This window comes from Peromyscus eremicus, chromosome 6 (genome assembly GCF_949786415.1).
Source record: "Peromyscus eremicus chromosome 6, PerEre_H2_v1, whole genome shotgun sequence".
Taxonomy (NCBI): domain Eukaryota; kingdom Metazoa; phylum Chordata; class Mammalia; order Rodentia; family Cricetidae; genus Peromyscus; species Peromyscus eremicus.
The window spans coordinates 128,849,872-128,876,984 of record NC_081421.1 but is presented as its reverse complement, the minus strand read 5'-3'; the positions used below and the strand labels follow the sequence as shown (position 1 = coordinate 128,876,984).

At 38.9% G+C, this 27,113-nt stretch overlaps 2 protein-coding genes across 7 annotated transcripts in view; one reads left to right on the top strand and one right to left on the bottom strand.

Moving 5' to 3' along the window:
- Srsf11 (serine and arginine rich splicing factor 11) overlaps window positions 1–11,940 on the top strand; it is a 49,073-nt gene extending 37,133 nt beyond the window's left edge. The window contains exons 4-13 of one of the 2 annotated variants that reach the window (XM_059266508.1): window positions 85–194; window positions 1,099–1,191; window positions 1,750–1,799; window positions 3,437–3,564; window positions 5,337–5,418; window positions 6,947–7,078; window positions 8,965–9,054; window positions 9,907–10,023; window positions 10,382–10,520; window positions 10,625–11,940. In XM_059266508.1, coding sequence (XP_059122491.1) covers window positions 85–194; window positions 1,099–1,191; window positions 1,750–1,799; window positions 3,437–3,564; window positions 5,337–5,418; window positions 6,947–7,078; window positions 8,965–9,054; window positions 9,907–10,023; window positions 10,382–10,520; window positions 10,625–10,816 — 1,133 coding nt within the window. In that variant the 3' untranslated portion in view covers window positions 10,817–11,940. Of the gene's footprint in view, window positions 1–84; window positions 195–1,098; window positions 1,192–1,749; window positions 1,800–3,436; window positions 3,565–5,336; window positions 5,419–6,946; window positions 7,079–8,964; window positions 9,055–9,906; window positions 10,024–10,381; window positions 10,521–10,621 lie in introns of both variants that reach the window. The other variant, XM_059266507.1, reaches the window with a different exon arrangement.
- Window positions 11,941–15,466: 3,526 nt separating this feature from the next.
- The window catches only part of Ankrd13c (ankyrin repeat domain 13C), a 53,760-nt gene continuing 42,113 nt past the window's right edge, over window positions 15,467–27,113 (bottom strand). For all 5 annotated transcript variants that reach the window (XM_059266502.1, XM_059266505.1, XM_059266504.1 and 2 more), the window contains 4 exons: window positions 23,531–23,610; window positions 22,029–22,127; window positions 19,447–19,547; window positions 15,467–17,622 (listed from right to left, as the gene is read on the bottom strand). In XM_059266502.1, the coding sequence (XP_059122485.1) occupies window positions 17,492–17,622; window positions 19,447–19,547; window positions 22,029–22,127; window positions 23,531–23,610 (411 nt within the window). In that variant the 3' untranslated portion in view covers window positions 15,467–17,491. The remainder of the gene's footprint in view (window positions 17,623–19,446; window positions 19,548–22,028; window positions 22,128–23,530; window positions 23,611–27,113) is intronic.

The following is a 27,113-nucleotide window of genomic DNA, read 5'->3' as shown; positions in this document are numbered from 1 at the left end:
TCAGGGAGACATTTTTCTGGGTGTTTTTGTGTGTTTTCTGTCTTAAAAGAGGGTGTGTTCTCATGCAAGGATGTTTCTCTGCAGGAGTTATTCCTGATGAGACTAAGGCTTTGTCTCTGTTGGCACCAGCTAATGCAGTGGCAGGTCTTCTGCCTGGTGGTGGACTCCTGCCTACCCCCAACCCACTTACCCAGGTACTTAAGCCATTGAAAGGGTGGTCGTATTTGGTGTTTGTGAGGTAGTGATTGGCAATAGTAGGTGAACTTTATCATGAGTGTATGGAAAGTCAAACTGCCTCTATAAGATGTTACATGTTTGTGTTGATTTAATTGTGCTTTAATAAAAATTGTGTCAGGAAGATGACAGGATCTTAGTAATATAAATAGGAAACAGGATGATTAGTGAATAGGAGAAGGTTACTACACATCTGATGAGTGTATAGCAGTCCCAATGAGGAACAATACTGCAGAGCAAGAACACAAAGAAACATTTTGACTAGAGGACTTAGTACTGAGATTTGCACTTTGAAAGTATAGCTGAGTGTTTCATTGTGGAATCTGCTCTAGGAGATAATGCTAAAAAATTCACTGGGAAGACAGGATACAGGCTCTCAAAAGAAGCCCTCTACCTCAGTCAGTGTCCATATAACAATCAGTTGACAGGACTCAGAAGAACAGTACTTAGGGTCCTGTCATCATCATATCACAGAGCAGGACAGAACAGCCAGCAAGTGTGTGTTGAAGATACAATGAGTACTTAAAATTGGCATACACTAGAGCTCTGTTGAAAGGTTCATTTTTCTTGCAAATTTTCAAAGGTAATGTTTTGTAAGGAATGGAAGGCTGGCCATTATTTGAGAAACTACAGGCCACAACCTTCATTTCTGTCAATAATATATTTTACTGGGACATGGCTATGTCCAGTTGTTTGTATATTGTTTGTCATATTGTAGACGACAGAATTTGAACCATAGCAGTAATGGTTTTATACCATTGAGCTGTTGCAACAGTGCACACATAACCTGTGTAGATGAAAAAGATAATGTGTGATCCAGTACAGAAAGTTAAGTTCTATATAAGAAAACTTTGACCGTTGCAGATTGGCGCTGTTCCCCTGGCTGCATTGGGAGCTCCAGCTCTTGATCCTGCCCTTGCTGCTCTTGGGCTTCCAGGAACAAACTTGAACTCTCAGGTAATCTCACACTGTAAGCTTGCTTTGGTAGGGGATTATTTCATTAAACTTGTTTGTATTTCAAAGAAAGGGTTAGCTGCTTTTGTTGGAGTAATTTTTTTTATTCTGTTAATTTGTTTGAAGGGGATTTAAATGACCACTGAATTATATCAGTCATTATTAATTCTTTACACATTTAAAGAATATTTTGTTTTAAAATCTTTACTTTTTGGAGGTATTCTGCTACTCTAAGGAGTTTTGGATTTTGTTTTCTGGTTCTTTGAACCATTTTTCCTCTTAAGTCTTTGGAATAACCAAGAGCTGATCCTATAAATCTGGGCTGCTCAGCCTTGCTCTTGATAACTTGCTACCCTCCTCCTCTTCCACAGCTGTAGCCACAAACATCACCTGTTACGATTCTTAGCTTGAATTTATCTGTTTGTCAAAGATGTACACAGAGCATTGCACTGTTTGCTAGTTTGTCCTAGAACTTTTCAACAAACTAAGAAAATAAAATAACTATCACTTTTCAGTGCTGTGTGCTCACTGTACTTACCTTTTTTTTTTCTTTTTTCTTAGTCTCTTGCTACAGACCAGCTGTTGAAGCTTATGAGTACGGTTGATCCCAAGTAAGCATTCTTCTTTGTCTCCTTTGGTTATATACTGTGTAACTGTCTAGAGAACACTTTGAGATAAGTCTCACTATATGACATAGCCTTGCCATGTATTCACTGTGTGGTCCAGCCTGGCCTCAAACTCCTGTCCTTACCTCCCCAGTGCTGGAATTCCAGGCATAGACCACTATACCAATTTGAAAAGAGTTACTGTTAATAGAAAAAGAGTTAGCTATTCTTAGGACATAAGCTACATATTACATTGTAGAACAGATAGTGTTAACGGAAGGAAGTTAGCTATTCTTAGGACATTCTTAATACATTTTTATGTATCACATTGTAGAAACAAGAAAGGAAGTCCAAAAATAGGTCCCAATATTCAGGGTTTTGTTTTGGTTGTTTCCTAATAATCGTAAGTGGCTTGTTACAGAATGATAGCATGAAAGTTGTGTTTTGATGATTCATACAAAATACAAATTAGAGCCAGGCATGGTGGCACACACTTTTAGTCTCCGCTCTTGGAGGGATGGGCAGAGGCATGTGAACTGTAAGTTCCAGACCAGCTCGGGCTACATAGGAAGATCCTGACTCAAAAAAAAAAAAAAAAAAAGAATCCAATAAATACACATTTTTCTGTAGTCAGTATTACATTCATTGTAGCAGACTATGTGCATTCAAATGGGGAAAGTACAGAGGTGCCAGGGGAAGGTGCCACAGAGAAAACTTAGATCAGAAGCTGAGCCCTGAGGGTGGTGGGAATAGGAAAAATTAGACTGAGAAGGAAGTGCCTCTTAGGTGACTAACACTACCATGTTCTTACAGGTGCTTTTTTACACAGTACTTGGAATTCTTTTCTGTTTGATGGTGACATTCATGGGGCTTCTTCCCTCTGTAAACTAATTGAAGCTCTATTCCATGTCCCCTGACGTTGGTTAAAGTCACTATTAGTGGGAGAACATGGCATGGGAAAGGAAATGATCAGTTTGGCTTTGTGGTTACTGTCCCCATAGCCCAACATAATCAGTAGTACCAGTGTATTATAGGCTCTTGTGCCCAGCCTTATTTTATTTTGTTTTTTGGTTTTTTGTTGTTGTTGTTGTTGTTGTTTTTTATATTGAGCCAGGGTCTCATTATATAGCCTTGGCTGACCTCGAGCTCCTGGAGATGTTCTTGCCTCTGCCTCTCAGATGCTAGGATTAAAGGAGTGTGCCACCACCCCCAGCACTCTGTAAAAAAGTAATTTTTTATTTTTAAAAAAATCTGTTTGACAGGGGGCTTTGCATGCATACAAGCTACAGTATGTGTGTTGGTTAGGACAGTTTTAAGGAGTTGATTCACAGTTATGAGGCTTTGCAGAAAGAGCGTTTCCTTGCTGAGCCATCTCAAGGACTATTGTGCCTGTTCTTGATGACATCTCACTCTCCCCATGGATTACTATTGTCTGGTTTGTTTTAGTGTTTTTTTCTTTTGTTTTTGTTTTTGTTTTTTTTTTGTTTTTCTTGCATGTATAAATACTTAAAGGCAGATCTTTAACCTTTGTGGTCAGGATTTCATGTGCAACTTTGTGAGGTGTTGGCCACTGCCTCAGTTTCTCCATCTGCAGTCTAAAAGATAGGTTTTAAACTATTTCTTTTCTTAATTGTTTGTTTTAGATTGAATCATGTAGCTGCTGGTCTTGTTTCACCAAGTCTGAAGTCAGACACCTCTAGTAAAGAAATAGAGGAAGCCATGAAGAGGGTGCGTGAGGCCCAATCCCTGATTTCTGCCGCTATTGAGCCAGGTAATATGCACATACATCTTTTCCTTGAATGTTGAATTGTGGTTCTTGGTAAAGATGGTAATGGCCTAAATGTAGAAGTTGTTGAATAACATTCTTGGGGTTTTTTTGTTTGGTTGGTTTTGGTTATTTGTTGTTGTGTTGTTGTTGTTATTGTCATTGTTTTAAGTCTTTTATATTCTGAGAGACTGAACATGTAATAGAGTTTCCAGTCAGAATCTTTTGGGTGTATGGTAGGAGTTGCTGAGAAGGAACCTGGAGGCTTGTGGATGCTAAGCAAGTATACCACCACTAAACTACCTCTGGATAGATTGTCTTTTTGAGATTAAGTGAATTATCCTAGTGTATGTTCATTTTATATATGTGAATCTGTGGTGATGAAGCACATTTTCCCAATTAAATGTTTGATTTTTTTGTTGTTTGTTTGTTTTTACTCCCTTAGTAAGTGGAAATGTTCTTATTTATTACTTAGGAAGTAATTTTTAAGTATAAAGAATAAACTGATAAGAATAAACTGATAGCAAATACTTTAAGCATATCATCTGATAAGGTATCAAGTAGCAAATACTTTAAGCATGTCATCTGATAAGGTCAAGTAATTAATAGAGGTCTTAGATGTACAGCTGGGTTCTCTTAGAGTTTTTATGCTCTAACTGCTTCTGTTGAAAACTGAGGCTGAAATGATTGTGACTTGCCTGTAATGGATCTCCCCCCCACACACACAGGGTTTCTTTGTGTAGTTTTGGTAGCTGTCCTGGATCTTGCTCTGTAGACCAGGCTGGCCTCAAACTCACAGAGATCCGCCTAGCTCTGCCTCCCAAGAGCTGGGATTAAAGGTGTGGCCCACCACCGCCGGCTAGCCTACAATGAATTCTGTGGTTATGTGGCTTTTTTGTGGCATTCACAGTAAATTAAAGCCCATGAATGAAATCACCTAACTGAATTGGTGGCATCATTTTGATGATGGTGTGCATGTGAAAAGGGCAGTGGCTTTAATTGCCTCCTAGGTCCTGAAGAAAGAAATTTGGTATTTTGGAATTGAAACCGTTTTCCTTAAGTGTTTGGTACAGTACAATTGAAAATGGCAGTGGAAGAATGGGAATGTATCAGGGAAAAGCTGTCTTCCTAAAGTCAGTCAGATTCTGTCACTGAGATACAGTGACAAGATAATGAGTCATGACTTTGGATTAGAATTTTAACATAAATGCTTAGGTGGTAAAGACAGTGTTCTTGGTACTCTAAATATACCCACACACAAACATGTATGATGAGAACATTTCATTGGGTCAAGAGTTGAAAATCAAAATATACTTGAATTGTAGGTATATTTGTAGAACACCCTCAGAAATGAGAAAGGAAAAGATGCAGTGGAACCTTCTGAAGAACAAATCAGAAAACAAAAGAATAAAAAAGATAGCCTTTAGTATATTGACTTGTGGGGATGCTTGGGCCCTCGAGAGCAATTCAGATTAGATAGTGGAGGAAACCTTAGCTAGCAATTACAAATTGCCATAGGATTTACTGAAAGTTGAGGTAATTCATATCACTAAAGTAAGCTTCCTGGTGAGTCTGTGCATAAGATGATCACTTATAGCATTTGAAAGTATCTTAGAAAGACTGAAATAAAGACAAAGAATTCTTGGAAAGCTAGCAAGATGGCTCAGTGGGTAGATGTGCTCTGGACAGTCAGGAGACTGGAATTCCATTCCTGAACCTCACATATATGCCTCTGGTTAAGCATTTCTTAGTACAAGTTCCTTTTCTTTTAAATCTAGACAAGAAGGAGGAAAAGAGAAGACACTCGAGATCAAGGTCGCGCTCGAGGAGGAGGAGGACCCCCTCATCCTCCAGGCACAGGTTAGCAGCCTCCTGACCATCAGCTGTACCTTAAGGACTGCCTCCTATGTAAAGTGGGTCTAATCATTAATCATTGCTGTGAGTCTTAGAGGGAGGAGTTGCTTTGAGCATATTAGGAGAAAGGTATAAGGTGAACAGGTGATTCTTACTTAAAACCAAAGCAGTTAAGGACATTTCACTGGTAGGAAAGCTTTGAGACTTAAACACTAAAATGCCATAGTGGTATGAAAAGAACAGAAAACTTGAAACATGTTCTTGATCTGACTTTGGAATTGTTAGTAGTATTGCTGTCTACATAGCAAGAGTTAGAGCTAAATCTGTTCTTACCTCCCACAGTTGTTGTATACCCTTTTGTGAATACATAAGGTTCTCTGTAGCTGAGTGGGTCTCCCTCCAAACTTAAGAATCTTTAGCTTTTACACTTTAAAAAATGAAATCAATAAAGTTTAGCTTATGTGGATTATATCTGACCATATTACAAATTGAAGCTATCATAATAGCTAACTCATCTCATTTACAGAGCTTTGCAAAAAACACTTAACCACCCCCAAAACACTTGATGATGAAAAAGGTTTGGTGTACTTCACCAACCTAAAGTTTTAGCTTAGTAGAAGAAATTGTATTTTGCATTCAAATTTTTACACTATAGTTTTGTTTACTTTTTTTGTTTTCTTTGGGAAGGAAGTATGTTGTTTTGAGATAGGGTCTCAGTACTTAGCCATGGATGGCCTGGAACTCATTATGTAGGCAAGGCTACCCTCAAATTCAAAGATCCACCTGCTTCTTCCAAGTGCTGGAATTAAAGACTATACCATCGTGCTTAGCTCACATATTTTTAATATAAGTTTTTATTCTTTAAGAATTTCATACAGTGTATTTTGATCATAATCAGCCTTGTTCACACACATTTTAAAACCTGGGCTCATGGCTATACAGTTAGAAAAAGGAGAGTTAGTTTTAGTATTTTCAGGTAATTTTAATCACTATTCTTTGGTAAATTGCCCCAATTTGATGTGATTTCTAGTTGCTACCCAGTTCTATGAAATGGCATTTACTAATCACCTCAGATTTTATCATAAAACCAAAGAATCAGAAAACTCTTACCTAGCAGTATCCGGTTTTTACATCTTTTATTTTCTCTTGATAGCCAGATTTTATTATTGACAACAGATTTGTTTTCCTTAAGGGATAATATGCTTTATCCTTCACGTACGCAGTTTAGATTACCTGTATCTGTTGGTTCTTAGCAGGTTATATTTTTGTTATGGAATCTTCCGGCATCATCAGCTTGTAGAATGCATGTGTACCTGCATAGACTCACAGTCATATACACAAGCACAAAGTGCGTGCACATGAACACATGTATGAGTAATCTCTGAGGTCTGGAAGATAACTGGGCTGAATGATGACAGCAGTTGAAGGGAAGGAAATTTTTCTCCAATGTTTGATACAAAGCTCATATCTCTGAGGTAGATGTTTTGTGTATTTTAGATCTATATGCACATATATTACTAATTTACATTTTCAGGCGGTCACGAAGCCGGTCAAGGAGGCGGTCACACTCCAAGTCTAGAAGTAGAAGGAGATCCAAAAGTCCAAGACGGAGACGATCTCATTCCAGAGAGAGGGGTAGAAGGTCAAGGAGCACGTCCAAAGCCAGGTATATTTGTACAGTACAGACAGAGGCAGCAGCCATAGTTCCTGAGACCCTAGTGCTATGCTTTGCTTGTTACAGCGTAAGTGAGGTGTGGGAGGGGGCTACTGTTGGTTTCTTATCTATTGCCAAGCTGAAGGTGTGACACTTTTTTCACATTTTTAAAAATTTATGTGTCTGGGTGTTGCCTGCATGTGTGTCTGTGCACCATGTGCATACCTGGTGCCCACAGAGGCCAGAAGAGCCTGGAACTAGCGCTACGTATGAGCTGCCACATGGACAGTGGAAATTGAACCCCAGGTCATCTGAAAGAGCAATGAGTGCTTTTAACTGCTAAGCTATTTCTCTAGCCCCTATAACATTTCTAAGTAATAAATTCTTTTGGCTACCCTTGTCACCTACCTCATTGGCTTTCCTCTTTTTTATTCAACCACTGCTGTGGGTCTGGGTTCTGGACTCCCAGACCTCTCTTGTCATGTGTCAAGGAGCTCCAAGCAGACACCTAACTGTGTTCATCTACCTTTATGTCATATCACTGATTGGGAAAATTCCTCAAGGATCGTTTATGGTCTGAACATGGAGCCATATTAGAGAAAGTCTTTTGTCCCATGATCTGACCAGTAAAATTAATTGAGGATTTATAAGAAAAGAGAGGGTGGCATTTTCCCCCTAACTTAAAAATAACATTTTTTTTTAACTAGTCTTGGGGCTGGAGAGATGACTTAGGAGTTAAGGATACTTGCTGCTCTTACAGGTGACCTGGATTTGATTCCTGGAACTGACATCAAGTGACTCACATCTAGTTGTAACTCCAGGTCTAGTGGATCCAACACCTTCTTCTGGTGCACGTAAATTCATGGAGATACATACATACAAGTTTAAAAATAAGTAAATGTATCTTTTAAAAAAGAACCCATTTTTTCATATACAGACAAATTCTTTTTAAGTCAATGGTCTAGTCTTCAATAACTAAAGTTATAGTAGTTCCCTTTTGTCCCACCCCCCAATCATTTATCATTGGTGAGCATGTACCTTAACTGATTGGAAAGGAACTGTTTCCTTACACAGAGAAGGAATCAGGCATTCCTTTCCTTAAGAACTTTCTATTGAAAGCAAGGGATAGTCAAATGGGAAGGAACAATGTTAAGTGATAGCTGTACAAATTCAGGTGTATTGATCAGTTACTGAAGGGAGAGCATTGTGGTATAGCACTCACTCGTGCTTTGAAAGACTAACAGTGGATGGTGTACTTGAGAAGGTATACTGGAGCCCATTAGGAGAGTTGGTGATAAAGGCTGTCTGGCAAGAGAAGATGACTGCTGGAGCAGAAGAACCAGAGGAGGAAGGAGACAAGGTGGAGAATGTGTACTGTGGGATTTAAATAGAAATGAATGGGAAGGACTTGTAAAGAGCTTTGGAATTGAGTGTGGTTGTAGTACCTACCTAACCATTGTGGCAGGAGAGTTTTCAGATGGCAACTGATTAGCCCAGAATATGCAGTAGCAAAAAAAAGGTACAAACTTTGGTTAGTCTGTGATAGGGGTTTCTTGGGCATGTGCTCATTGAAGGAAAGAGTGACTGGCTGTGGTGCTTTGTTGGTTTCTGACATTGTGACAGAGTTCAGGAACTTGTAATCAAGTGAAAAGGACCCAGCAACAGCAGTTAAACCCATTGAACTCAGCACCAAACACAAAAAACTGGCCAGCATTCTAAATAATTTCTCAGCATTTAGGCCACTTTACTATTGGAAATAAGTTCTAAGTGAACTATCAAGAAAATGGAAGGCTTAGAGAAATTATTTTATCACACATATGCCATGTGTCATAACAAAAGTGAGATTACATGGAATGAAGTGTTAGTCTTTCTTCACTTTATTAAATTATGTTTGTTAGAGACAAAAAGAAAGAAGATAAAGAAAAGAAACGTTCCAAAACTCCACCAAAAAGCTACAGTACAGCCAGACGCTCTCGAAGTGCAAGCAGGTAAGGCAGCAGCACCCTGAGGCCTGAGGGATGACTGTGTTTTTCAGTAGGACACAGATGTTCCAGAATCAGACAAATACCTCGATGTTGAGAAAATGAGGCTTCATTTGTGATGCTTACCATATTTATGTATTATGCTCAAGAATGTTTACTTCCATATAGTAGTTTTGTGATAAGTGAATGGGAGGCAAGAATGTGTCACTCTTTGACTATAGTGTAAATTATTACACAGAAAATGGAAGTGATATGGCAAACTTCATAGAAAATATATTAATATTCAACTCGATTTCAATCATATGTTGCTCAGACATGCTCAAATGCACTTACCTTATATGAATATACCAGAAGGTTTGTGCCATGTGTTTTAAAGACTGAAAAGCAGATCAAAGACTTGAGAACCAATAATATAAAATTTGGAGAAGAAAATGAAAATAAGCTTTGGTGTCCTTATATTTGGCATTGGTTCCAGTGAGGCATAGAAAACTGCAGCACTAGATGAAAGGCTGTTTTTTATTTTTGCCTTTTAAAAACTACCAAACTATGGCAGCACACACCCATAAATAACCCCAGCTCTTGGCAGTTAAGACAGGATAATGCCAAATTCAAGGCTTACCTGGACTGTATTATGTGACCCTGTCTCAAAAAATTCCATTAAGAAGGTAAAAACACTCATTTTTGTATTTAATAAGGTAAGGGATTTATACCTTCCCCAAGTCCTTGCAGATCAACCCATCACATTAGTCTTTTCTTAAGCTTGAGATTGTTTTGGCCTAAAGCAGTATTGTGAGGCAGGTTTTGGGCTGTGGGAGTTCTAATGGAGCTAGTGAGACCACACTATATTTTAAAGCCTAGTTTGCACATTTGTGATTCTAGGGAGAGACGACGACGGCGAAGCAGGAGTGGTACAAGGTCTCCTAAAAAGCCCAGGTCTCCTAAAAGAAAGCTGTCTCGCTCACCATCTCCACGGAGGTAGGGGTATCAATTGTTTATACCTATGATTCGTAATATTTGGGACTAATAAATTTTTTAACTGCTAGATTTCTTACATACGCTTTAATTTGTGGGGGGCAATTAAGGCATTATTCTCTAGAGATTTTCAGTATGTGCTTTGTTGGGGGTGGAGGGTTAGCACTTCAGGCCTGTATCCAGCTTAGATTCTTTGATTGTCTGATGTTTCGATTTGGCTCTTTGTGATCTTTCTAGTGAGCTTGGTTAATAAGATCATCATCTAAGCAGAGTAAGACCTGTTGCCTACTTAGGAATAAAACTGCCAGAAGTTCCTGCAAAGTAGCTCTTATAAGCACATTTTAACTGTCATTCTTTCTAGACATAAAAAAGAGAAGAAAAAAGATAAGGACAAAGAAAGAAGCAGGGATGAAAGGGAACGATCAACAAGTAAAAAGAAGAGGAGCAAAGACAAGGAAAAGGAGCGCGAAAGGAAGTCTGAGAGCGACAAAGACGTCAAAGTAAGTACACAGGCCAGGGCACTGCCACTGAGGTGCTGTCCCTGTTTTTAAGAAGTGCTTTTCCTTTGAAGAAGCTTATTTTTCCATTCTCCTTGGCAAAGCAGGTGACACGGGATTATGATGAAGAGGAGCAGGGCTATGACAGTGAGAAGGAGAAGAAGGAGGAGAAGAGACCAACAGAAGCAATGTCCCCTAAAACAAAGGAGTGCTCTGTGGAGAAGGGGATGGGTGACCTGCGAGAGTCCAAAGTAAATGGGGATGATCACCACGAAGAAGACATGGATATGAGTGACTGAGCCCCTGAAGCTAGCTGCAGATGGGCCTCGGTATCATTCCTCATGATACCTAATGCTGTGTGTGTTCATCTCACCAAGGTGTATACAGCTGCACATTACCAATGGCTGCAGAACACCCGGTTGTGACCTCTAGTTCTTTACAGCAAAAGCTTTTAGAAAGTGGTACCTGGGTGACCAGCGCACTGCCATGGTGATAACCATTTGCGTGACCAAGCAGCTGTGCAACTGCTGCTTCTAACACAAATGAACAGCTGCATGCATCTCCAGCAGGCATGGATTGTCTCTGTCGTATGATCCTCAGTGCGTTCACTTAGAGTATTTCTAGAGTTTGAGTCCTTGCCGTGATAGAGCCATGTAGGGAATGCACTGATTGCATGTTACCCCAAGTGTCATGAAACCCTCCAACACGGTGACCTACTTAATGGTCTTACTTGTTGACATGACAAATTAACATTCTTAGATTTACATCTGGAAACAAGCATTTGTGATAGATAAGCCTTTTGAGCCTTGTGGCTAAATTTTTGTGGCTTTGTTTAACTTTCAAAGGTTATATATGCACTAACCTTTTTTGATGGCTAAGTAGGCTTTAAATTACAGGAAAAAAATTTTCAAATAAAACTGGCTGTAAAATATGTTTTGAATTAGTTGTTCACTTTTTCGTAGCTACTTATGTTTTTTTTCCAATAATTTATTTCACATCTCTACCAGTGAACGCAACCTGCTTATCCAGTCCATCACTAGAAGAAAATGACCTCGTCCTGATTTTCAGTTTTCAACTTTTGTTTTAAAGCTCACTGTTGAACAAGAGGAGGTGGTGGTGCATTTTAAATTGACCTTCATGTGCTTTTAAAATACGACAAATCTTGATAATGTACTTTTATTTGATCTCAAGTTGTACAAAACCAATAAATTTGTGTTACTTTGATTGCAGTGGTATCTTATGCAGTGATTCCATGTTATATGCAGACTAGGTAGATAACTGTTTTCTTAGTTACAGGAGTTATAAGCTTCACTTTTGTGCAGTAAAAAAACAAAAGTAGGCTACCATCTGTGCCATGTTGATGTACAGTTTCTGAAATTGTTTTACAGGACTTTGATAATAAAACCCTGAAACTCACAAGTCATACTCCTGTAGAACTGCATTGTGTTTATTCACACGTTGAATATGTATGTTGTTACCTCATCAGTTTCCACTTCAGCTCTTCCTTTCCTTGTCTGCATGTTCAAACATAGTAACTAAATTGAGTGAGTTCACCACCTCAGGGTAGATACCAGCAGAATTGTCAACAGTTCCTTCTGTCCAAATTATGGTTTAACTTGTGTTTTGGATGTAGGACTGGGGTCATGCAACAGTGTCTTAGGGATAAATATGATCTCACCTATACCTAGTAAATTTATATTTTCATTGACATTATAGGAATTTGCCTTTTCTGAAATAGTATGGAAGTTGTTGATCACATGTTTGTACTGTATTACAAAACTAAACAGATAAATAAATGGCTAGTGTTGGGTGGCTAAGAGGGAGATAGAGACTGGAGTTTGTAGTCTCCATGTTTTGATTATAAATTATTAAATAAATTGATTGCTGTAGAGAAAAGCAGCATTTGTACAGTTTGTAGTTGAGTAACTTTTTAAGAATTTTATGTGCAAGAATTTGGTCTATGACAAATGCATCAGATTCCATTAATGGTCTGAATAGCCTCTACATTTTTAAAACAAAGCTGATATGTAGGTGACATTTGCTTAAACACTTTAGTAGATAAAAGAACCATGTGGTGGCATGACCAATTCTGTAAGAAACAAGGAAAACACTTGTCAGTTCCCAGGGCAAATCAGTATCCAAAGTTCATTCTGTTGCCTGTGAGCAACCTCTTAATGCAGACATTCACTTTGCTACAGTTTGTTGTAAACTAGTGCCACTGATGTCACCAGAAGGCAGATTTATTTAGGACATTTCTTTGGTGAAGTCTGCATAAAGTTGGTACTGCACTGGCACGCCTCTTAGCTGACAAATAGTTGGACCCAAGTGGACACTGCCACCACACTGAGTTCTGTATTTGGTGGTAAAACAATTTTAAAATAAAAGTGGTTTTGTTAGAAAAATGTTTGTCCTTATTTATTTTGCATAGTTTTTAGTCATGAAAAACTTCAGGCTATGTAATTAGTGAAAGATGATGGCTCCATGGTAAGCCTCAGTGAGCTGGGGGGCAAGCATGGGCTGTAGAACCATCACCTTGCTAAAATAAGATATCCCTGGGCTGATGGATGGTAGTTCCTATTTTAAAACTAATCAGTAATGGAGGAGTGCCAGAAATTAAACCAGGCTTAAGGTATTCAGTTCTCTTGGATGGCATCTGCACCTTATGGGAAGATGAATTCTGACTACATCGTGTCTATAAAAATGAGAAGTGCTATCCGTGTGCTCTTTGCAAAAAAAAAAAAAAAAAAAAGTAGTGTATTACTAGGTTATTTTTGTAAAGTATGCCACTAATGTGAGAATGGTACCTCTTTTTAAAACTCACTGGTAATATGGGGTTTTTTAGTTTTGTTTTTTTGCATGAGAAACTGAAGGTTAAAGGTCACAAGTGGAGTGCTACAAATCTTTAATAATCAGGATGTTATCCCAAGATGTTTTTACTTTTCCAGTATTATAGATACAAATTGATTTACCTTTCTGAAGGTAAATTCACTTTTTAGTACTGGATGTAAAAACAAAACAAAAAACTTTAAAATACTTAGCAAGCACCCAAATTAATGTCTATCATTACAAAGAATCAGTATAGCAGCTATCAGAAAAGCAGAAGCTTTAGTTTTTAGAAAGTGATTTGACATAATGACTTGAGTTTTGTACTTGGTACTGCAAGTGGATCTAGGCAGTGGAAGGAGGGGCTGGCAGCTGTAATAGGATGGATCCCACAGAGCAGACTGAAATGGCCTACATCTTGTTACTTGTGAGTTTGGAGCATAGGTGTCCTGCAGAAGGACAACTAGGAAGCTGAAGACACTTCACAAGTCTTGAGCTGCTGCTTCATCTCAAAGGGGTACACAAAAGCTGAACTTGACATTGCTTTCCAAAATTTTATCACCCAGGCAGCAGCAGCATCCTTCAGACAAGAGGTGGAGTTACCGTGTTATGTGTTTCTGTTCTAAAGTCATACTCACTAGAAAAACATCAAAGTCTGATGACTGGAAACTAGCTGATCTGACTCTGAATGCCTGTAGACTTGCATGTGTTGAGGATGTGGCAAGGTTAGAAGTACTGTTCCAGAGCAAGCTGAAAGGAGCAGCTTTTTTTGTTTTGTTTTGACCTAGCCCTACTGTGCAATGAGATCTAAAAATTGCTGACATGCTGTGAAACTTGTAGGTGACAGCTAATGCTGTCTGAGGTTTCTGGCATGCAATGTTTTTATAAACCTGCAGCTTCATAGTTTACCAAATCATGGTTTTGGCTGAGCTTCATTTTTGCTTTGTGATTACTTCCTGTCCAATTCTCCGTGGGCAAATTTGTTAGTTGTCTGCAAAGTGGTCCATTCTCCAGTCTTCCTGTACTCAACCAGATCTCTGTCTTCTGTAGACTTAGTGGAAAGTAAAGAGGTTGAACCTAACATCTCATACAAGGCAAGCAGGAAACCAAAGTGGTACATTTCTAACCACTTTTTACATAGGGTCTCATTAAACTGTCCTCTTGATCCTGCTGCTTCAGTCTCCCAGATAGTTGGAATGGACTACATGCATGTACCACTGCACTTGACTTGAAAACCCAATTTTATTCATGGGCTTTAGTTTTGCCTTCAGCTGCTTGCTATTAGCTAATAATCATGTAGGCTTCCAACCATCAACATGTACTTAACTCAGCCATGATACCTGCTGTACACTGCTTTTATTTACTGCAGCTTCCCCTCCTCTCCTCCAAGTCTTTTTCCCTAACCTCCCCTCTCCCCCAGATCCACTGCTCCTTTACCTTCAGAAAAGAGCAGGCTCTCAGGGTATCAACCAAATATGGCATAACAAGTTACAATAAAACCAGGCCTATACCCTCATATCAAGAGAGTCCCAAAAGCAAGCGAAAGAAAGATAGCCCCCACTCCCAGTGTCCCACAAGACCAAGCTATACAACCATAACTTAGTTCATGCACAGGACCTATCAGACACATACAGGCTCCCTGCCTGTCACTGCAGTCTCTTGTGAGCCCCTATGAGACCTGGTTAATTGAATCTGTGGGCCATGTTCTTGTAGTGTCCTTGACCCCTCTGGCTCCTAAAATCCTTCCTCCCCCTTGGATTCCCCAAGCTCTGCCTAATGTTTGGCTGTGGGTTTCTGCATCTGCCCCTATCAGTTGCTGGATGCAGCCTTCTCTGATGATTATGTTAAGCTCCAGTATACGAAACTGCAGCTCTTTGCCGAAGAATGTATACTAAGGACAAGTCTCATGAATGGTTTCTTGAAGATGGGAACCATATCTCAGATGTCACCTAAGTGATGAGGTATCACACCTTCCTGAATGGCACCCTTACTACTAATTTAAACTTTTAAAATTTGCAATACATAATTTTACATACCTACATTTCAAAACAATCTGCATGTAAGATTATAAAAAAAATATTGATCTTGATTTCATTAACAAGATTAAAAGGCACATCATGAAAATCTAATATTGTGAAAAGTTTATTTGCATTAATTATTAACTCCTTTTTTTTTCCCCACCATCATAAGAGATGCATTTGTTCTTTGTGATCAGAGAAAAGACATTTTGGAATGGACAATCTGATTCTATTCATTAAAGAAAAATTGAAGTCTTAAAACAATCCAGTGCAACAATTTTCAGTAGTACAATCCAGTGCAACAATTTTCAGTAGTACAATCCAGTGCAACAATTTTCAGTAGTCCACCTGTCTCCAGTGTAACCCAGCAAAATATTCACATGTTAAGAAATTCGACGTCTGAAGTTGCAATTTATCGTTTTTTTCCTACCTGGTCTACAGAGCCAGGGAGCCTAAAGCAGCAGTGGTCACTGCCTTTCAGAATCCCAGACTTCACCACTGACAACACCTCAGTAGCTAAGTCACTGGATCAGCCATTGTCTGAATGCCAGGGACCAAACCTTCATTCCATCAGGCTAGCTCTGGGCTTCCCAATTCTTAAAATTATCTCACTGGAGTGATCAGGGCTTTGAATTTTTAACTCTTGATTATTTTTCTTATAAAAAGTAATAAAATGTTAACATATACAAGGTGTATCACTATGTGAAATGTAATCATAGAGAGATAAATATCTGATGGCTGATGCTTTGGATTTTTAAATAAGTCATCTCTTCAATAAAAGTCTCTAAAATTTTGGTAAAAGTTTAAACTACAGGTCACTCTATAACAACCTGACAGGTGCATCCTTGACACATTTCATTAGGACACATTTATAAACATTTAGCTAAGTCTTTAATACAACATGATACTTTATGACTTAGACATTAGTCTCCCTAATTTATTTTCATTCTTGGACCTTCAAACCATCTTGTAATAAATATGAAAAATTTTAAGTGCAAAAATGAGTAATGCATGATTTTAACACTTTGGAGACAGAAATCAGTAAATATTTTCCTGTGACTTAAGAAAAAAATAAGAACTGTCAATCTTGCATGTTTCTGGACTTTTAGCTTATAACAAATATATTGTAGCATATAAAATGTTCTTACCTTATTTTGAAAGCATTACATACATAGTTGTCCAAAATATGTATTTTTTTTAAAATTGACACCAATGCATCCATATTCCATTAAAAATAATCTGACTTATGTGCACTTACTAGGAAGCAAGTTTAAAAATTTGGAATTTGTTTTAAAGTGCTGATACTTGGGAGAGGGCTAGCTGTAAGCGTGTTACCGTACCTATCAACAGAACAAGAACCTTTAAACTCAAGTTTAGAAAAACAAACAAACAAACAAAAAAAGAGGTTCTATCAAAGGAAGATCAGTAACAGTTTCCACTGAAAAAAGATTCAGGTAAAACAAAGAGCACCACGATGAGCTGCATGAAGGTGCTGGGGGCACCGCATTTCCTGTAGGGAGCACTCCCTCGGGGAATGCATTGCAGCTGAAAATGCAACTGTTACCGAGGTGCTGGGGGAGGCGGGGCACCACATTCCCTACAGGGAGTGCTTCCTTGGAATGTATCGCAGCAGGCTGTAAATGCGACTGATGGTTGCCGTTGCTCTGTTCACCTCAGAAAGCTCATTTCCTTCTAGTTCACTGAACATTCAAATTACAGAACTATACATAATAATGAAAACAAAGTTTAAAGGAACATTTATACATGCCACCCTGAATAGAGGTGACGCATTTCAAGGGGTTTCATATCTCTTAAGACACTGAATTTACGTTAATGGTCCAGGAGTGTTTTAGATATAGCTATAGATATATCTATATGCATATATATTTCAACAGGAAGTGTAAAAATCTTTAAAAACAAATCACAGCACTCACAGCTGCTTTACATAAGAAGGTCTCAGGGTCACTGGGTGTCAAACTATTACAGACAGGAAGTGACTTTAAAAAGATGAATGGCACATCAGGAAGCTTCGGACGTTTATTAGAGGTTTCTCATCACATCACTGATGTGTGGACCCTCTGCCTACAGAAGCTCTGTCTCTGCCACCTGGAGCCTCTTGCTCTTCTGGATCAGTTAAAGGTCAGGAAAACGACTCGGGTCTTCCTTGTAGTCTTCAGGGATGGCAAAGATGGAGCCATCAAATTCATCACATCGGAACTCCTGAAAAGTCACAGTGGCTGTGATCGTGGGAAACACAGGGATATCTGGAGAACAAATGGTGAGAGGCTGTCAGACGCCTATCTGTGACAACCCATTCGAGTTGGCCACATTCCTTCTCACAACCGCATTTCCAGAGCGATCCAATGTGTACCCACCCTAGCCTGCGCAGTGGGTTCCAAGGCTCTGGGGCTGGGGCCCTTGCAGCTGCTTCCTAGCCTGATCTGGCTTCCACAGAGGCACATCTCCCTGATTTTTTAAATCTTGACACCTTTACTTCAAGTGACACCTCGCCCACTGGATAACATCATATTACTTGAGCATGACAATCATTATAAAAGTTTCTGGCCCAAATGGTAAGTGAATCTGTAAAGTATGTTCACCTGCTCTGCTCATTTGATTCTCCCTGAGTTCCTGGAAACTGCACAGGCCAGGCAGAAGCTGGTCTTATTCCTAACCAACTTTACTCAGGGGCCTCAGATTTCATTCATGAACAGCCTCTGAAGTGGGTCTATCCAGCCAAAGAGTCTACCCAAGGTGAGAAACAGTAAAGTTGCTTTTATATACTTAGTATTTTGTCTGCAGAATATTCTCAGGCCAGAAACAGGAGAGAAAGCTTTAATGAAACAATCACCACAGGCACTCTGGAGCTCCCAGCTTCCATGGCTGCCCACTGTTGGAGACACAGTCTCACAGGAGTCAGCAAACTCAGGCCTTCTGACCCAACTGTTTTGTATGGCTTGTAAGAATTTTCCTAACCCAGCACTCAGATTTCTTTTAAAAGTTTGCCCATTTCTTTAGAAAGTTTGATAATTTTATATTTCATATTTAAGACAATGACCTTTAACTTCAGTGTAAACTAAGGGAAGGCTTGTTTGTTTTCCTTTTATTTTCTTTTCTTTTCTTTCTTTTTTTTGGTCATTACTGTTTTGTTTTTCGAGACAAGGTTTTCTCTGTGTAGCCCTGGCTATCCTGGTGTTCTGGAAATCACATTGTAGACCAGGCTAGCCTCGAACTTAGAGATCACCAGCCTTTGTCTCTGAGTGCTGGGATTAAAGGTGTGGGCCACCACACTCTGGCTGGCTGTTTCTGTTTACAGAAAGAAGCCCCACCACTCTCACCATGTGTAGTAGAAAACTATCTTTCCTACACTGAAGTGCCTTTGTTAGACCAAGAGTGTGTTAGAGGAACTTCTGGTCCCTCTGCCCACGTGCATACCTGCACCACACATCTGCAGTGCTGGAGACATGGAGTTAAAATCAACCCATGGGGAATAATTGGTAATACATTACGATTGAGTCTTTGTCACAACAGTTCAGCTGTTATGACCCAATTCCGCCCTGTGACAACTGCTAGGAAAAGCCTAGTAAACTAATGCAGAATTCTACTTCCTGACTTCCCATGCAAACACTAAATGATTTGTTTCCTGCAATTTAAATAGGAACTAGTGTATCAACTATCCCTCTGCAAAGGTTTCTTAAATTCCTCCTACTGGTGCTGTGCAGTCTGCATCTCTTTGTTTCATTATGTATATCTGTGCTTCTTTATTTTAGTGACTTAAATGTTCACACTCACTCTCCTGCATGAGGTGCTCCCATGTCCTTTATATTTCAATTCATTTAAATCACATAGAAATCAAAACTTGCATCAGGTGCTGTATTTCTCAGGCATTTTATACACGTAACAAAACAGAAACACCAATGCACTTAAATAATAAAAAAAAAAAACTTAGAAAAAAAAATAAAATAAAAACAAAAAAAACTTAGTAAAAATGAAGTAATTGATATATGCATTGTCCTTTAAAATATATACCTTACAAAATTTGAATTTAAAAAAACAACACTAAAATTACACCTAAATTTTTGTCTTACCTAATTTTACAGGAAAGCCTGGAGGAAGCTTCATTTGAACAAATTCTCTAAGCTTGTTAAAGTGCTTGAAGGGTGCTATTACTTCTAGAACATTCAATAATCTGAAAATGAAAGAATAATATTTTCATGGTTCAGGTCCTTAAGGTTGTTCTTGAACTGCACAGCTCAAACCAGATAAGCTGAGGCAGATTAACTCCTCAATCTTTCTGGGATGCAAGGCTGAAGTGCATCTATTTTCTTCTATTTTCATGACTGAGCTTCACTATCAGGTTAGAAGGGTTAATCTTAATACTGATGATCCTGGCTCGCTCACATAAATTTCAGATCACACAATCAATCCTTCTGCTTAAATTCCAGGGTTCTTCAGTTTCCTGTATCATAGAGTCACACAACAGCTCCTTTGATCCTCTGGTTCAGTTATTCTAACACGTACTATTATTATTATTTTTCTTTCAACAGGAGATATCTTCCAGTGCCTTGCTGTGTAAGCAACAGCTAAACACAAATTAAATCACCGCTTTCCTTTACTGAGTAAGCAACAGCTGGACGCACATAGATCACACGATTTTCCTTTACCTTACTTTTTTTCTGGGGCTGAGAGTTGGCTCCAAGATCTCATGCATACAAGGACAGTACTTACTGCTGAGCTTATAAGATCCCAGCACTTTTTAAAAATTCTTGAGACATATAATGTCACACTAACTTGTCCGGGAAGGCCTTGAAGTTCTGATCCTCCTGCCTCAGTCTCACAAACAGCTGGATTGTGGGCCTGAGCATAATTTACCCCTTCCTATGTGTCAAAAACTATGGGTGGGTTACTTCTATGCTTTCTCTACCCAAATACCTTGAATTTGTTTCCTAATAACTGAGAGCTAGACTAAAAAAAGAGGCCATGGTAGAATATTTGCCCAATATAAGCAAGGTCCTAGGTTCAATTTGTAGCACTACAAAAAAAACAAAAAAAAAAGAAACAAAATCCAAAAGTTTATTTATTTGACACCAGGTGGAGTAGCTCACACCTGTAAATTCACATGTTCCCAAAATACTCAGAAACCTGAAGCATGACGACTAGGAGAGTTCCAGTAAAGTCTGGGCTACAGTAAGGTCCTATCAAACCAAAGAAACCTTGTAATTTAAAGGGGTAATTTTCTATGGTAATTGTTCTGTACCCATTTGGAATCAAATATTATCTCACAGATAATGTTCCTACAGAGACATGTCTATCACATCTTGAACACTAGCCACACTTGGAGGCTAGTAAGTGGATGCCACTTCTGTACTCAGACATGTCTCTGACACTTTATCTGCTGTCAAAATTTAATTTCAGCCACATCTATTCTCATCAACTATCTCTGACGTATTTGTTTTGTGACACTGCTGTTCTCTGTTCAGTTTAGTATTCCTTTGGCCTTTCCATCCCTTTTTCATTTCATTCTGTTGTCCTTCATCTCAGGAGTGATCTAGTTAACACTGATTTTATGTTCTTGATGTGTTTTTCCACAGCAGCAACAGGAAGTTTCTTCTGTTGTAGAATAGATTGCCTATTTTCTGTATGCAGTATTCCTTGATTTCCTTTTCCTAGGACAGTGTTCATAATTATCTATGTACTAATACATCTATTTCTCATGTCTTAAGGATCTCTGGAGTTAACTCCAAGCACACTATAAAATCAGCTGCATCCCTTTATGTTTGCTAACTCTCTTCTCACATTTGCCTCCAGCTTCTTCCCATGTGTGACCTCTAGGTTACAGAGACTCTATACAACAACCTACTACCCTTCTAAAGCTTGAGGGTGACAAGGGCAGGAAATGTTCAAAATTTTGTTCAAAATTATAGACCCTGCTCTCTTCTCTAAGGAAAAAAAGTCAGTGCACTGGGCTAGGTTCAAAGGGGAATGAATTAGGGAAAAATAATAATAACTGGGTCCTTCAACTCCTGTCCAGCCACATCTTCATAAGGAGCCAAGAGTACAGCCCATCAAGAGTGAGTTGAGTACCCACCTCCCATCTATGCATCTCTCCAAACTCAATGTTTCTAAAAAAGTATCTGGTGTAGGTGGACCTAGAAGGGTATATTCAAGGTGTGCATCTCAGTACAGTTTTCAATATGGACAAACTGAAAACAAGATGTTTATCAATAAAAGAACAACAAAAACAAATGACAGGAGGTCAGCACTACAAATTCCAAGAAAAAGGGAAAAAGAAAAAAAAAAAAGACAAATGTGATTACTGTTGGAATCCAAGACACTCTGGCTCATAAAGCACATAAACTTGTGTGGCAAAATTTGGACCATTCTTGGGCTCTGCATTCACAAGATAGAACTAATGCGCTGAAACAAAACATCTTCTTATTCCACAAATGTCTATGCTTTGAAGTTTTTTTATAAGCATGTATTGCTTTAATAATTTTCTTTAGACTATTCAAAATTTATCTATAGAAAATGATACTTTTGTAAACCAGAAAATTTATGGGCAGGTGCATACACCCTTGAGCCAAGATCTGTCTGCTTTTTTCACATTTCAGCACCTCAGATACAAATACTGGTGCCTGTCAGGACCTTTTGTAATCAACAGTGCACTTACGACTCAATTCCCAGGGGAAATTCCTGGCTCATGGCTACAGTGGCTTTAAATGTTTTCTTGCTCTCTTTGCACACCAGTTCTCTGCCCAGGTGTGGTGCCCTGCAACAGAAAGAACACTGTTAGGGAGTCTGGCTAAGAACTCATCACTCTCAATCAATACTCACTAATACTTCCACTTGTCTTACCCTGTCTACAGAAATATTATTATTATGCTAAAAACAAAATGCATATAAGAAATGAGACAAAAAAAAAGTTAAAAGTTCAGGAACAAATGTCAATACTCAAGGAATTTCATACTGAATAAAAACAATTTTAATAATAAACATTGTTTTTAGGAACAAAGAAAATCACTATGAAAATAAAAATCTCTTTCACTGTCTACTACTACAGTCCCAACATTCAACAATAAAAAGCACTGTGATTAAAGAATTCTGTACACAGCATTGTTAAAACTATAACACATTTAAAACTCATTCTTTTGGTGTGTGTGTCTACACTGAGGCAAAAACTCAACTCTGTTCACACAGAATGAGCTGAGCAGACAAGGCTGAGTTGAAGAAAGCAGAAATTATTTCAAAATTATTTCTCTAGCAGAATTAATCTAGAGGAGACCTTCCTTATACCATTGAGTTGTGTGACTGGGCTTTCCTGCCCTGTTTCAAAGTGCTGTTGAACTATCTGGCACATGCCACAAGTGACTACATGATTGTTTCCTCTGACCTGCTGGGGCATCTAATTATCAAAATAATGGTCACTCACAAAAAGGCTAGGCCCAACACTGTAAAAAGTATGTCCATCCAACACTTTAACACTAGAACAGAACATGGAAAACCTGTGATCAGAGCATGCCTTTAAATAAGGAAAAAACAAGGCAGCTTCTTCCTGAGCACAGTGGAGTGGGTGGGAGGGGTAGTTGTAAGGGGGGCTATTTTTTTTCTCCACCAAAAGGAAACATGGGTGAACCAAAATAAACATCCATTCATTCAAAATAACCTTTTTTTCATTCACCTATCTTCTAGTCAATACATGTATAAGGAACAGCAATGCTATGCCTACTCCTCTCCACGAGTTAGTGATATAGCAGTAAGTAAAGGTTTATGGAAGGATGCTGAGAAATCAATGAAATGATGACAAGACAAAGCTTGCAAAGTCAGACAGGAAACAAACTGGATGGCTAAAGCATCAGCACAGCTAAGAGCAGTCTGCCAGACAAGGGAAGCTGAAAAGCAGCACTCCCTTAGAACAAGTCCTACAAGTTCTTGCTTGGTTCTTGCTTGTTGGTTGGTGTGTGATTGACAGAAGGGATGTAAAAAGAAGACTCTAGACTCACAGTGCACACACAATTTGGGAGGTTTCTTTCTTATGCTTGCTTTATATTTCTTAAATAGCTTCAGATAAAAATAGATCAATAATATGCTCTCAAAACTCTTGTATCTAAATAGACTGTTAACAAATTTTTCTTCCTAAGATCCAAAGAAAACATAAACCAAAAGACCACCTACTTTCCATTTTCAGCAGATATGTATTCTTCCCACGTAATAGTGTTCTGAGGAGGAGGGGTAAGGGACTGTCTTCTAACCGGCTGCCAATAAGAGAAAGAGATAAAGAGAGTATAGAATGTTGGGTGAAGAATATCACATTTTAAAATGTAAAGTTAAAACACTGAGGCAGGGAGGCAGAGCCAGGCGGATCTCTGAGTTCGAGGCCAGCCTGGGCTACCAAGTGAGTTCCAGGAAAGGCGCAAAGCTACACAGAGAAACCCTGTCTCAAAAAACAAAACAAAACAAAACAAAACAAAAAAAACACTGAGGCAGGAAACCATAGGGAAAGCTTAGCAACCCAAGACTCTCTCGGCTTGAGCTACATGTACCCATTTCCTAACCATGCACTGGGACCCCCCTACCTGCATTGAGGCAAAGGCACACCCCACTCCAAACAATGCATACAGTTGGCTCTTCCCTAGCAATCCTTTCATAACCCCCATCTTTCTACTCAAACATATCTTAGAACATATTCAGTTTAGTAATGCACAGCAAAACAGACTGTCATCTGAGTGAACATTCTGGAAAAACCCCTATATGCCATCTGATGCCAATGCGAGATTAGACGTGCAAAATTATTAACATCAGATGCATCATTGTAAAGGACATACACAGGTAACTCAAGCATGTCAATCAAAACAGAAAACCATCATATCCCTCCTCTAGCCATCAATTCCCCCTCTTCCCAGACACCATAAAAGGTAACCCCATACACTATCTGTGGCTCCTGCGTGCTCTAGCTCAAGTAGGCCATTGCTCCTTTGCAGTCTCTGTTACTGTCTCTAAATAAAACTCTGTGCTGCTTTGCTGTTTGTGTGCTTTCCAAATTAAGTGATATGTCAAGGGTTTGGACACACTGGATCCAGACAAAACTGTCTCACAAAATAATCAACTGGGGTTGGGGTTTTTAGTGACAGCATGTTAGCATGCCTAACAGAACAGCAAACTAAGTACTGGTCCACTTAGCCTCTTCTATGTAACACTTAATGAAGATAACCCAAGGTAATCCCATGGCAATTTAAGCATTAACACAAATATTTATTAATATTAGCATCAAGCTAACATTATCTCTTCATTGTTTCAGGTATCTAAAAATCTTCCAGGCAGTATGCTAGATACAGAAGCACAGACAGATGCAAGCATACTGGCTTCAAAAAATTTAAAGCAGCAGAAGAAAAAAACTGTATCAATGAGCAGTTCAGGGATACAGTTCAGGGATAGTCACTGAAGATGGCACAGATGCCTGGGAAATGGGAGCATGAGGTTTAAGGTCATCCTCTACTACACAGTAAGTTCAAGGCCATCCTGAACTACATGAGACTGTCTCAAAGAGAGGGAAAAAAATTACTAGACTGAGTCTATTCATACTGCCTAGGTGAGAGCACAGGGCTGAATTTTCCTACAGGTTTCCCACAACCCAAAACTCCTGGGCTCAAAGAAGCCTCCAGTAACAGTCTCCCAAGTGCCTGAGTTACAAGTACACAGCACTATATTGGCTCAAAAAATGATTTCAGGTCAAATGAAAACACAGAAGGCAGCTCTACAGACTTGTGGAGGCTTCCATCTTTTCAGTTTTGTTTTTTGAGACGGGGGTCTCTCAATATAGCCCCACTTGTCCTAAAACCCACTCTGTAGACCAGGCTAGCCTCCAACTCAGAGATCTGCATGCCTCTACCTACCGAGTGCTGAAATTAAAAGCATGCTTCACCACTGCCAGGCTTATAATAACGTTTTTAAAGCAAGGAGAATTACAGTGAAAAATATGAATCAATATATTTATTTCAATTATAGTAGTAAACAGGAAAAGGAGAGATTATCGCAAGGAATTACCTGTTAACTATCTTTAAGGTCAGATATCAATGTCTGTTAAATATGAGTTTAGATCATTGTAGGATGAGCCAGCAATAGGAAGTAAACTAAGGAGAAGCAGTGCAAACTGAAAACTGCTAGGGAGAAATAAGGTGAATGACAGCCAAAAGTAACACCACTACAGCCTGATCAGAGAAGGGAGGGAGCTTTGTTCTGAGTTGTTTTAAAGATAGGGTCTCAGGTAGCCCAAGCTGGCCTCTAGTTCACTATGTACCCAAGATCCTCAACTCCAGATCCTTCACCTCCCAAGAACTGAGGTTACAGGCATGTGCCACCTGGCCCACCTTTCCCCCTCTTTCTATAGGTGGAATAAGCAGACAAGGAGAACTGTGGGAAGAGGAAGGCTGAGCCAGGAGTCGCCAGCCAGACACAGAGAAAGCAAGATGTCAAGGCAGAACTGAGAAAAGGTACCAATCCACGTTGCTAAACATAGATAAGAATTATGGGTTAATTTAAGTGTAAGAGCTAGTCAGTAATAAGCCTGAGCTAACAGCCAAGCAGTTATAAATAATTTAAGCCTCTGTGTGATTATTTTATAAAAAGCTGCAGGACTGTAGGTGAGAGATTTGTCCCAACTGCTGGCCAGCCGGAACACAGGAAAACTTCCAACTACATCTTTCTAGTATTAGTATGTCCCTAGTCAAAGGGATATATCCCACTAACTGGGATTGGTCAACTGTGGCTTGTTGCAGCAGCCTGCTACAGACTTTACAAATGCCTGGAAAAGCCACAGATCCCTGTTCCAAAGTAGCAATGGATGTGCTGTAGAAAGAATGGATTTGAACAGAGGATCCACCCTTTATGAATGCCTATAGAAAATAGGAGCTGCCTCAAAGAAGCCAGATAATGGAAAAAGAGCTGATAGCTGGGGTTAGCCAAAAGCTGTGATATAAACAAAGCCCCAAGTTCTAGACCCAGCAACACATACATATAAACATAAACAAAAATTCAAATAAAGTTTTATGTAGCAATGGATTTATTTATAAATTCAATGTCATAATCATCAAAAGCCCCCCATATACATATATTAAAAAATGACAAACTAAACTTAAATATTCACCAAGAATCACAAGGTTCATAACTGGGTTTGGTGTGCTTGGCCACAAAGCTAAGACAGGAGGATCAGAAATCTGGGGCCTACTTAGAAGAAACAGAAGATCCTGTCTCAAAAATAATAAAACAAAACTGTGTTTTTCCTGTCCCACGGTGATCTGTGATGAACAGCCTTCAGCAGACACTCCCAGCACCAGAAATGAAGTCAAAATCTGCCCCACCATGCCAGAGCCAAAATAAGCCTATAGTTCATAAGAGTTTCCTTTAATTTCTGACTAAAGCTGAAAGTTTATACACTTCATGCATATTATTCTGTTCTATTCTATAGCTACATCCAGTAAACCTTATTTTAATTTGTTTGAAAAATTACAGCTGCTTAAAATGTCACTTAAAGAACTCTTTAACAATTCAAATATATTAGAATACAATTCATGTAACTGTATGAAAATCAAATTGTCTACATTTGAATAGGCATCAATTGAGTTTGTAGACTTAATGCCCATATTGTTTTTTATATACATCTATACACCACTCATCAGAGCTAATGGTCAAACAGTCCATGAATTTCTTCTGTTTGATAATGTTCCATGTATTCATCCCCAATATTAAACAGATGGTGGCT